At 41.5% G+C, this 12,811-nt stretch overlaps 2 protein-coding genes across 5 annotated transcripts in view; one reads left to right on the top strand and one right to left on the bottom strand.

Moving 5' to 3' along the window:
* Positions 1-11,145, bottom strand: part of snta1 (syntrophin, alpha 1) — a 39,175-nt gene extending 28,030 nt beyond the window's left edge. Inside the window, exons 1-2 of the mRNA XM_030419693.1 lie at positions 10,722-11,145; positions 445-630 (exon numbers count right to left, since the gene is read on the bottom strand). Of these exons, the coding sequence (XP_030275553.1) occupies positions 445-630; positions 10,722-11,004 (469 nt within the window). The 5' untranslated portion in view covers positions 11,005-11,145. The remainder of the gene's footprint in view (positions 1-444; positions 631-10,721) is intronic.
* The window catches only part of cbfa2t2 (CBFA2/RUNX1 partner transcriptional co-repressor 2), a 52,875-nt gene continuing 50,391 nt past the window's right edge, over positions 10,328-12,811 (top strand). For 2 of the 4 annotated variants that reach the window (XM_030419685.1, XM_030419686.1), the window contains exon 1: positions 10,328-10,484. The gene's annotated coding sequence lies outside the window, so the exon portion shown is untranslated. The remainder of the gene's footprint in view (positions 10,485-12,811) is intronic. The other 2 variants (XM_030419688.1, XM_030419690.1) reach the window with 2 other exon arrangements.

Below are 12,811 nucleotides of genomic sequence, written 5' to 3'. Positions count from 1 at the left end.
GAAGTCTGATCAAAGTTCTGATGTAACGGATCATCTCTCTCAGCTCATCATATATCGCCCTTGAGGAAAAAAATCACTGAAAGTGCTGGAGAAACATATCAACAAATTTTTAAGTATCAGAAGTTCCCATCGTTTCCATCTATGTATCTATTTGGAGCTGCAGGGTTCAGACAGAGGAGGTGCAAGTGCTATTTCGCTCCCACTCTGAAGACTATGTTGTAAAGAAATTTGAAGTACTTCATCATGCAGCAGAGGTGCTTGTGATATCTTTTGCAAGCGTGTCTCCTAGTTTCCTATAACAGTGCAGAATGTCTTAACAGCAAAGCAGAGACAAAATAGAAAGAGGACAATAAAAGGAAGACTGCATTGGACAAAGAAGAAAGATTCACAGAGTAGATTCTGACTTTTTTTTTTGTACTATTTCCTGAGTGAAAAATATCTCACCTTCAAGGATGACTTCTTTGCCAGTTTTCTTCAGCGCTTGCACAGCCTCATCGTGCGTGGCCTCCCGTAAGTCATAACCATTGACAGACAATATGGCATCACCAACATAAAGCGCCTCAGTCTGGTCAGCAGCCAGACCCTTAAAAATCTTGGAGATGAGAATGGGCATCTTGTTCTCTTTCCCACCTGTATAACAACAATGAACAAAATGCGGATGTTTCACCTTGGAATTTTTTTCAGCAATCAAAAGCATTTGCACATGACATATACACACTTTCACAGTGTGACCCTCAACTCTGGAATCCTGATGAGCTCAGAGCTTAGTGTTAAGTTCCTTTCTAATTACATAATACAAGCAAGGTGGACATTACCATGCTAAGACCTCAACTACACAATCATATTACATTTATTGCAACAGAAATACAATAAAGAAACACTGGCAGTGTAACCTAACACAAAAAAGATTATCTTTGTAATTATGCGACATCCCTCCACACTGATTGTGATGCGACCTCTTCTATTTCATTCAAGCTTGTAAGTGCACCATGTTGTTTTCGTTGGCTACATGATGAACGACAATGACGGCAAACTATCTTCAGCAATTCTAAAGAAAGTTTGGCCTAGTTGATTTTTGAGTGTCATTCTCAGGTCAGTAAATCCCCAATACCCCCCCAACTACACATCATGTCGACACAGGTTAAATATACAATAAGAAAACTCTGACACAGATAAGTAGCTGTAACTCTGCCACACCTGTTGTGATCCCAGCCACTGCAATCCTCATATCTGAGCATTTAAAGTGGCCTGAACTTCAGAGAGCATTTGAGGATAGGCAAAGACGTATGCGATTATGCCTCTGTACCAACGTCTGCTGTTTGCTGTCTGTCACTCCCCTCCCTTTCACACTCTCTCACTTTCTCGTTAAACGAAGGTCAGCTGGAAAGCTGATGTATCTGCCTCTTGCTGTGGGCTTCCACTCTTCATGAGAAATATCATCATTGATGTCAGCTTGCAGTTGGACTCTGGCCTTTAGGCGAGTGAGAAATTATCTCAAAGAGGATTACATTTAATTAGTTTAAAATACATCTTCCACAGGTTGCCTCCTCTGGGTGATTCCTTGGGATTTGACTCATGTATCTTCCTGTGGAGGCCAAAGCCCAGCACTCTTAAAAAAAAGCAACAACCCCACACTGAGCTGCCATCCTCCCACTTTCCGCGTCAATCACTATGCTGTTCAAGTTCGAGAGAGAGGGATTTACAAGCTACTTGACCGCTCTGTGGCATCAGAAAGTTGTTTACTGCATGACTGACTTGAAGTGAGGTGATGCCCTGTACTAACTGAGTCTCTGAATCATGATGTGTTGATAAAAAACTTTAGAGTGCAGACGAGGTAAAGGAGATCTTTCAGCATGTTGGTGCTGTTATCATCAATATATGTCACCAAACTAATAATCAGACTATCCAGCGAAAATCATTATCTTGGATTACCGTCTTGCATCTTTAAATATACTGAGCTCTGACACACAGTATGCACCCCGACAGAAGTGAACCTGTCAGACAAGAACTAATTTAGTAAAAAAGAGCTATTTGGGGGAAAGTACAACCACCCCTGGAGAGACCTGAACATGTCAGACATAAATCTGCATACTGAATACTGCTAGTAAGTGGAGAGACACATCATTTACAGGTCTAGCCAACGCCTAACACTGTAAGACAAGTTTGTCAGACACAGTGTCTGACTGCTCTGCATGGGTGAACTTGCAGACGGACCAAAAAGATACAAGCCCTGTGTTTGCCAATACCATGAACTATATATACTTTAAATTTATATTCTTAGAGACAACCGATCGTCTCTGTCTGAGAGAACTCAGCATGTAAACTATCTTGGAAAGGAGCTGAAGAACCATCAACAATTCCCAGTGAGGAGCTCAAGTTACTGGATACTGTCTGATGTTATCTAACAATTCAGCTGCACTCCTTGTAGAGCAAAGCTAAAAGAATACCTGTTTACCATTGTTCTTTTGGTTTTGGTTTTGGTTTCCTTTTTTTACAGATAAGCAAAATAAATGTTTTTTTTTTTCTTATTTCTATTCTACTATGAAATGTGTAGTACAAGTTGCCTTGGGCAACCTGTCAGAAGCAATTCCCTGTAACAAAGAGAGATTGTTGTGTTGGTTTGTAAGGAGAGCCAATCTATTTGGCTTCATAAGTAGAGGTGGTTTTATTTACAATACCCTCAGGGAGCAGTTGCAACTCTACTACTATAGGCTTTCTGTTGAACTGTACTGCTCTGAGGAACTGTTGGTCTGATCAGTGCTCTCTAATACTCTGACATGCAGTTTGCTGTTTGGATGCAGTCCCAAAATTCTGATAAGAAAGAGAAAGAAGGAACAAGCCGAAATGTTTTCTTCCCCACAACATGAGTGTATCACACATTTCAAATGGATGAGACTCAGTGACAGGAACGATGTGTACTTGAAGGATGGAAAATGAAGTGTGCTGATTTGGGCGCACATTGTAGGCACGGAGCACCCTTAGAAACAGTGACATTCACACAGATGAAGTATATTGTGCAGGGACGGGTCTAATGACTACAACGCTATTGCCAACTAGGGAAGCTTGTCGGAGTCATTCATCTACCAGTGGGCCAGCAAATGTGACGGACACGGACACGCTGAAAAAGACGAGCTGCCACGTTCATAATGAATGTTTTGAATTAAATATGAGACAAAAGCGATTACAAGCAAATCTGATTTTAAACGTTCAAGACAGGCTGATACATGCTTGGATTTTTAAAGCGAATCCTTGATCAGTTTTGAACACAATAGAGATGGAAAAATGAATCATTTTTGAGCAAAACGTCACTTTGATTGGGCTAGTATATCTGGCAACTTACTTCATTGTGCACGCGTTATAAGAAAATTCAACGCATATTTTTTTCTGTAGCAGAGAAAGCAGAGTAGGTCATTTCGCTCTCTTTTCATCTCTCTTAAGAGTCACACATGCACAGTACCGATCAGGCAATTAGGAGAATAGCAGCAGCAGGCAAAGACATGTATGAACTGAATTGCAAGCGAACATGTCAATTATTTTAGAAACAGAAGTTCAGTAGGGTGGCGTTGGAGGATGTGACTAAAACAACAACTATGTCTTGCACAGTCTGCGAGCAAGAGACTGAGGCGAATCAATTCAAATATGACAATTTAACGTAAGTCTTCTTTGTTGTTATTTGGTAATTGCTATTTAATAAAACCTGTTTTCTAGGGGCAAGCAAAAACTGACTTTGGGCAAGTAGATTTCTGACCCACTTCCCTGACCAGGCAAGTGAAAAAAAAAAAACATCAACACTGAACCCTGCATTTGTGGTTCTGAATGTCAAGTTAAATGGTCTGGTGCCCTGTGAGGCCTGTGTCCTGCTCACTGCCCCTGAACAAACTTTCCCAGCTGGTTTGAGGATTAAATTTGAATGCCAAGCTGCTTCTCTAACCTTCAGGTTACCTTTGGCCCTGATCTGCACTGACATATTAACTGTAGTGAATAACACTGCTCTATAATCTCCTTCAGCGGATGAAGACTCCATAGTACTATTAGCTGCCTACATGGAGGGTTTTAAGCTTTATTACGAGCCATCCAGTAAACACTGAATATTATATATTGAGAAGTGAAGCTTCAATTGATTTGAAGTATTTGTGAAATGTACAGTAAATAAGCAAATAAGTGGATAACGTGTGCTAAACTGAAGACTTAAACATTTAATATTGAAAAAATGCAGGAATAAAAACTACAGTACGGTACACATTGCTGCTGATGCAACCACAAAACTGACTGAACTGAAAACTCTCTAATGCAGGGTAGATTGAGGCTCTTGCAGACTTTAACAACCACTGCCAGTGCAGAATATGATGCGTGACCTTTCAGCTTCATTAAAACTGACACACTAATATCTCATGTGCCAAACACATGCTAATAGAGTGCTCACCGCAGCACGATTCCACTTAACCAACTGCGGTGCCCGCTCCTTTTACTTGATGAATTGTGGAAATATATGTCTGGTCATTTGAGTCAGCCAGAGGATGATGGTGACATCGGTGTCAACGTGATGCAAGGATGAAAGCGGTGTCATAATGTCATGGCATTTGTACAAAAATGAGGGAGGCCCATATAGATAGAGGATAATTGAATAAGGAAATTAAATGAATTGTTGTAAATGATGGTTAAAGGTTTTTTTTTCTCGACGTTCTGCCTTGGTGAATTCATTAAGCTAGTGTTACCCCTACAACTTAATTACCAACCCAGACCCCAACGGAACCCCCTGCAAACCTTATGAGGTGAATTATTCACTTTCAGAGACATTTATTTTTACAATTTATTTTGAAATAATGGAAGTATTGGGCTTTACAGTAAAAGTAAAACTTACTAACTTGAAATGCGCATCTTAGCATCGCGCCTGACAAGGGCTGAAAATTAGGGTGTCCACCCGTGCGTTGTCATTCCATCATAGTTTGTTAAGTACTGCAGAGACATTTGACACGTGAGTGAATGTCGATTGTGCATTGAAGACAACATTCAGATTTTAGTAGGTGTTAGTGGGTGTTCTGTCCCAATTTAGTTTTCTGAGCCTGACACTGACAAGGACACTTCTTATTATCCATCTGCTGATTCAACGGAAGCTAGTCCTATGGTCCCAGAGCCAAAGGATGTGAGGGCCAACGACAATGACAAGTTCTGTGTACTGCCTCTACCACCTATATGTCCTTTCTATTTCTCTACCTCTCCTCACACATTCTTTGTGGTTTACCTCTTACTGACATGAGGCTGAATAAACATCCTTGACATATTGTGGGAAAAATACCGTCAATGTGTCTGCCACTCCTACACAACCCTTAATCCTCCCATATTCCCTTCCCACTCCTACCTTTCCTCCTCTAACTTTTCATGTCAAACACAGCTCAGCACCCTCCAGCTGGCATCCTGTCACTCAGCTGACAGGAGGGTGGCGGTGGTGGATGTGGGGTGGAGCCCTTGGCGCTACCCATGACAGGTAAATGAATGGTACTGGTTTATACAACACTGACACATACCTAATTAGGTAATTTTGTGCTAACAATGTGTTTTGTTGTGATAATGCTCCTTGCAAAGAATTCAGTATGATCAGCACTTCATTTCAACCCACTGAAACAGCTGAGTTGCATGTAGTGCTAATGAATACTGAAATAACAACAAAAAACTCCAAAATGTTGTGGTTACATATCCTGATTAATTTGATGAACCGCATAAGGAGAGAATGTTTCTTTTGTTTTTAATAATAGATTAGTTACATAACACTGCATCTGAGCCTTGTTAACTGACAAAAATGTTTTGCACATCTGATTTCATCTGTGATAAGAGTTTCACTCATGGTTTTATAATATCCTTGCATTAATTTTGCCTTGCACAGAACAATTGTGGAGCAATATTAGGGAAGCTGCTAAATGCTAATTATGGTTTTGTAAAACTTGCTAATTGCCAATACCGGCTAATATATGGCTATCGGACTTTTTAACTCCATATCCATATTGGCTTTGGCCCTTAAAAAAAAACAGTGTCAGTTAAGTTCTTCTTAGCAGCTCAGAAAAAAAGGGTTTGACCGAGGTCTGCAGAAGCGCACTGCTCTTCACTCTGACCAGTGAGCCTGTCTACAGACCTGGAGCCTCGCTTCCTCGCCTCGCCTCTTAAATTTAGACATGTGAGAGTAAAGGTTGACTGCCTCCATGCTTTCCTGCAAGCAGGGGTGGGCTCCCTAAAATTAACACTCGTAAGTACTCCACTCCTAGCCACATAGCTTTCATCTTTAGCCAATGACAACTGCCTGTGGTGGGCTGCTCCTCTCAGCTGTTCACAATGTGGTGTCAGCTAGCCCACAACAACTTTTACCCTGTTCTTTCATTCACTTTTCACGTGGTTTCTTTTTGACACTTTACTGGTTCCAAGACTTTCTTTCTTTGATTCCTTTTTTTTTTCTTCCGTTTAAACTCGTTTGACCTCTTTGGCTTGTTCCATGTCCTGTTTCATCTCTGACTTCCTCTATTTTGCCTTTCTCTTTCTACCCCTCTGTTGCACCCTGCTTCCTCCCTCTCTTCATCGCTGCCTTTGAACAACTAGCATCACAACAATGACAAGCCACCAGGGTGCCAGCTATGATTTTGTTTTAATAACATGCTGTCTGATTTTCAAAGCCACCCATTTCCACCGAGATGGACATTACATTTATGTCATTAGGGGCTGGTTTTGTTGTTGTTGTTGTTGTTGTTGGCAGCCGTGGGGAAGTCAAATTAGCATTTCACCAGCAGCCATATTGATGAGGCATCTTTGCGACACGACAATCTTGCGAGTTCACAGCAGTCAATCAAATCGACCCTGTGCATCAACCAATGATAACCTGTCACCGCAGACCTGTCAGGAGGTGGAGACTTTCACTCACATGCAAGTTCAAATGCAATGCACATATCAGATATCAGAATGCAGGTCTATTGTTCACCATTATTGCTGTGATGAATCACAACACAAGGTAAGTGGCACAGACTTATCCCCACCTTCCTGTCATAAAACCAAACAAAGCAAGTTCAAACCAGGGAGATGGAATCCTATTATGGGCTCTAGCATGATTACAATGACCATGAAAATGCTCACTAAATTAGAACAGCAATATACAGATGCAAAAGGCATCAAAAAGCAAGCGAACAGTGTAAAAGTGGATTGAATCCATCTCGCTCAAAAACACCTAACAAATTCGAGCTAAACTGTATTTAAAAACAATGCTGCTCACTTCCTAGAAATTGAATAACAATGGTCAAACTGCATTTTTTGCTTTGCTATCCATTTCATCTTTTGTATTTACATAGTTTCAAAATGCCCAACCCACTTTTTTGTCTTCGCTTTGAGATCATCAGCGAGATAGTAGCCAGTTGGAAACAGGATGAGGAAAAAAGGCTTTTATCAGCCACTGCACAGTACAGAGCACAGGTATGTAAACCTGGCGTGTAAGATAGGGAGAGGTCACAACCTTATTACACTGAAAAGCCATAGGAGTTACTTGTGTTACTACGATGTAGCAGCAGTGCAGAATAGTACATAGTGACGGCACTGGAGCTTCTCAACTTGCTCATAAAAAGATAAGCAAAAAAGGTTTTTAACCAACTTAACAGTGACAGATTTCCTCTTGGTTATGTGACTCCACCCTAACCTATTTAAAGTACTTATTTAGCCAATTAGCCATGCTCACAGCCATACTTTTCAGTGACATGACAACTATTTTCATTGCATATGTAAACCCCTTCAGATGGCTCAATCTAAAAATAGAGGTAAAACATAGCCTTTATGACACAAAACCACTGCGCAAAGCTGCTAACAGTTTATCGTTGTTTTTCTTGGTTCGTAACATGTTGGCGGGCTGTGTTGTACGAAGTACACTAAAGTCATACTTGAGTAAAAGTGATAAATTGTGTTGAAATGCTACATTGGTAAAAGTCAGAGTCACTCATACAATAGTACTTCAGAAAAAGTTTTGAAGTATCTGATATTAAATGTTAGGGGTGCGATGGTACACTCAGCTCATGATACAAGGCGATACATGATTTTTTTCTTTCACAAGACAAGACGATATTTTAACACTATTTTTAAGAAATCAAAAATCACAAATTGCAAAAAATTGCAGCTCCATTTTTCTTTTACTAGTGATAATCTTGTAATGAATATCGCATAAGTTCTACTTTCTGACTAAGTATGAATTATCATATGCAATATAAGACATTAATAATATGTAAGCACTATAAAAAGATTTGCCACAAACTCAGCTGACTGGCTTCTCTCCTGTATCATTTCTCATGAGTCTCATCCGACCTTATAACTGTGCATGAACTATGCGTTGCCCTTTAATTTCTAATTAAAGCTGTTATGTGACGTTTTGAAGCCAAAAAAGCTTGACTTTCCAGGTATTAAATACCAGGATCTTCCGTGTTTTGCGGCCCATGGAGCATGCGCACCAGAGACTTCTGCCAACCAAGCCGGCTAACTCCAGTTTTAGCGGCCAGCTAACTGGGATGGAGATAAAATGTGCGGATCATCTAGGCTTTCCAAGTTTCATCGGACCGAATGGCTGGAGCTATAACCTGGGGGTTGTGTCGCTCAAAAAAATGTATCCCCCGTTTTGCATCTCGTGAGGATGTAATTCCTCGGCTTGGCCACTACAAAATGGCTTCAAAGCCGGGCACTCTTCCTAGAGGCTTGGCTGCTGCTCTGCATCTGGTATCAAAAGACAGCTTTTCACCTCGACGAGAAATATCATCACGTTTTAATATAGCTAGATCACATGCCACGAGAAACGTACTTGAGACTCAAAAGTCATTTTCTGGCAATATACGTAATATAAGAAATTAAACATATATTTACATGTATGTTTGTATTGTATTCTAGGGGTCAACTAATTATCGAAATGGCTGATTAGATTAATATTCAGCTTTAACTAGTGACTGAAGTTATCTAATAAAATGTAATGGAACAAAATTACAATATTTGCATCCAGACTGTAGTTGTGTGAAAACGAAAATACTCACGTAAAGCACAGGTACCACAAAATGGTACTTGAGTAAATGTACTCAGTTACATTCCATCACTGTTAGCGACCCTGTTGTATGTACAGTAGGTGTGCCTCTGTTGAATGTTGTCCTATGGCTCTGGGCAAGGTTTTACTGGATGTATTAAAGGGATATTCCGGTGTAAGTTTAATCCATGGTCTAACACACCGTGAAACTGTGTTAGACTCCCTCTCGGGAGATAAAGTTTGCAGACCGCTAGCTAACGTAGTTTTAGCATCCTCAGAAACGACCGCACGACATCAATACATTGCAGTAAATGGGTCCAAATATAAAACCGCCATCAAAAAGCCACAATTAATGCTCAGAACAGCACCAAACTTCAGCAACATTAGAAATAGGGTCCCAGCACATATTTAGAGGTATCAAACATTTGATATAGTTGCCGGATTTGTCGGAATAGATAAACAAAACTCACCACCCGAGAAGCCCTCCTTGTTGTGGGGAAGCCCTGTGAGTCGATTACCGAGTGCAGTAGAGTTCCGCAGCTCAATGATGATCATTACTACGGCAACTATATCCAATGTTTGATGCCTCAAAATATGTGCTGGGACCCTATTTCTAATGTTGCTGAAGTTTGGTGCTGTTCTGAGCATTATTTGTGGCTTTTTGATGGCGGTTTTATATTTGGACCCATTAACTGCAATGTATTGTTGACGTGCGGTCGTTTCTGAGGATGCTAAAACTACGTTAGCTAGCGGTCTGCAAACTTTATCTCTCAAGAGGGAGTCTAACACAGCTTCACGGTGTGTTAGACCATGGATTAAATTTATACCGGAATATACCTTTAACTCCAACGAAAGAATCAAAAACAAACAGAGGGTCCTTTAAAGCACCATTATGCAGAAATATCTTTCTGAACGCAACACCAAAGTCGCAAATACAAATCCCGTCATGTCATATAGGCGCTCACTAGAAACAAATCTCGTCACGTCATAACAATGTTACGTCCTGGAAAACTGGCGTCTTTAATTAAACATGCAACGCTGTGATCTGACCCCTCTCACTGAAGTTACATAGTGTAGGAACAAGTGATAGGAGGGCAGAGTGCCTGAGACACTGTTTACCCTTTTACAGGACACCCTGTGCCATCAAAATGGATTCGAAGCAGTTCTTTTAAGGGTTTAAAAAAAAGTTGCATAATGCTGCTTTAACTGTTCTCGTGTGTCTTTGCTGGAAGGAGCGAGGAAACGAGTGAGACTCTAACTACGCAGCATAAAATAACATGTAAGTTGGGAGTTTCAGCCGTTATTAACGTTAGAAGCTAACGTTTCGCAGCAGTAGCTTAATGCCATCTCCAGCGACTCTGGCAGACCGAAATGGTTCCCCCCGTTGAGGTGAGGCACAGCTTGGGATAATCACAGCTGTCAGTTTTTTTTCCCTCTGAGTGAACTACAGCCCCGAAGTGTGGTAAGTATGAGTCGAAGTAAGAATAAGAATTATAATTGACAGAAACGTCGCAGTCAAGTGCACACTTGTGGGATTTAACGGTCGGTTTTTAAGTTAGCTAAGTTAACTGACAAGTCGGGGGAGCTGTGCATTTCTCCCGTCGTTGACAGAACGTAGTTAGCCCGAACTTATGTAGGCTGACAGTGACTTTATAAAGTTAGCCGTTTTATAAACATGTCTTCTTTCCGCCCGTCTCACCTTTAATGCTAATCCCGAGACCTCCAACATCTTGCTTGGTCACTCGCACGGTGCGCTTCACGTTGGTGATGGTTTCCGGGACCGGGGACGAGCCGAGGTTCGGGGGGTCTCCGTTGATAGCGCCGGCTGGAGTCGGGTTGGGCTTCGCGGGCTCCTCGGCACCCTCGCCGGGGTTCAATGCGAGCGTGTCCTCGGTGAGCGTGGCCAACACCCGGATCCAGCGGTCCACGGTCACCCGAAGTTCCAGCAGTCCCGTTTTCTGCGCCTTCATCGCGGCAGCCATGTTCAACGCATTCCTGGAATAACTCTAGACGGGCTGGCAGTCCTGTAAAGAGATAGGGGGGTGGTGGTGGTGGTGAGGGGCGTGGAGGGATGGGGTAGGGGGCAAACACTCACACACTCACACACACACAATTCCTCCACTCTCTCTCCCGACTTTGTCCGCCTCCAAAGAGGTTTATCCAGTAGTAAGAAGTAAAGTTAATTGAGGGTGATACGATTAGCAACGGTGTTGACACACACACTCAAAGTTCAAAGAGCTCCTCGTCGACTCCCTCCACACCACCACCACCCATTAATGAACTGTGTGCGGTCGAGTCACACATAATTACGTTTTTTGATTCATTCATTTATTTATTTATTTCGGACACATTGGACCACTGGCTTAGATCACAGATCTAATTTGCAGCTTGCCCAACAGACACAAAATCACTTCACTGATACACACTGACTTCTGTCATGAAGAAAAAAGTAAAATCGATAGTGCTTCCCATGCCAGAGATGTGTTGCTCTGCCTTTTTTCTTTTTTTTTCTTCTTTTTTTTCAGTGGATGGAGCTCATATCAGGCATGAAAGCCACAGCTCGTCTTCGGTTTGAACCCTGCTGACAGGATGTTATGTTCACAAAAGACCAAAGAACCCCACTTATATCACATTCCTCTATGATTCTCTCAGCAAAAATATCATTTCAAACTGATTTAGCTTCGAGATGAACTGATATCAGTCCATAAATGACCATCCTTCACTAAAACAGCTGGTCCTTAGTTAAACTTCTTATGGAAGATAAAACCCTTCGATCGATATCCAGCAATGAAATCGTAATAAAAGGTGGACACAGGACGAGCCTGATGTTCTCTAAAGGGTGGTCTGCCCAAAGCTTCCCTCCAGTAGACGCTTAATGAGTTGGCGGCACTGTATGAGCACTGACAAAGCTCAATCAATACTGGCCACAGAGCAAAACTAAAGGACCCGGTGTGCCAACAGGGAATTCCACAAGAGTGAAGAGGAAGACTTGAAAAGACAAGAAATATAAACGTTGTTACTGGCTACAAGTTTAGCCATTGGTTGTCTTCTAGAATCTTAATGTCTACAGCAGCGCTGTTATGCCAGTATACTTTAATTCACATCAGGGCCATCCATTCATGCGTAAACCAATGGTAAAGATCTTAGGAAAAAATGTCCTTCATACGGTTATAAGTGGGGATTTTTTGTGCCAACCAGTGGGATCAGTGTCTGTCTGACTCAGTTCTGACATGAGTCATGCACACATAACTTAGTTGAACTTGTAGTTGTAACTTTTCAGTTTTTCCCTGATAAAATCATAATTTCAAATAAAATGAAAAAAAAATAATAAGAAATTCTAAAAAAGCTACGGTTTCAGCTGTAACATGCTATGACCAAGCCATTTGGTCTTGACTCCGACTCAACCTGGATATAAAGTATCGCTCTGTCTTGGTGACTCAGCAGAGGTTCACTTAATTGCGCAGAGCAGACATTAAGAACATGCATGAGTCCCTGAAACAAGCTGATGAAGCAGTCCACATTTCCTATGCTCTACTGCATCTGCCAGTAATCTGTGAACCCCTTCAGCTGTGTGTGTGTGTGTGTGTGTGTGTGTGTGTGTGTGTGTGTGTGTGTCTGTGTGTGTGTGGCAGCCTGTGTTGCATCTGCTTCACAACAGGTGAAACAGCAAACAAATTCCAGCGCCAAAATTTAGAAAATACGCTTCTGGGTGGGTTTGGTGAAGAACAATTGCTCCCTTAATGAAAACAAGTTTAGAACATGGACTGAAAAGTGCTCTGAACCCAAACA

The sequence above is a fragment of the Sparus aurata genome, chromosome 6, assembly GCF_900880675.1.
Source record: "Sparus aurata chromosome 6, fSpaAur1.1, whole genome shotgun sequence".
Taxonomy (NCBI): domain Eukaryota; kingdom Metazoa; phylum Chordata; class Actinopteri; order Spariformes; family Sparidae; genus Sparus; species Sparus aurata.
The sequence above is the reverse complement of the archived record's forward strand: the minus strand, read 5'-3'. Positions and strand labels throughout refer to the sequence as shown.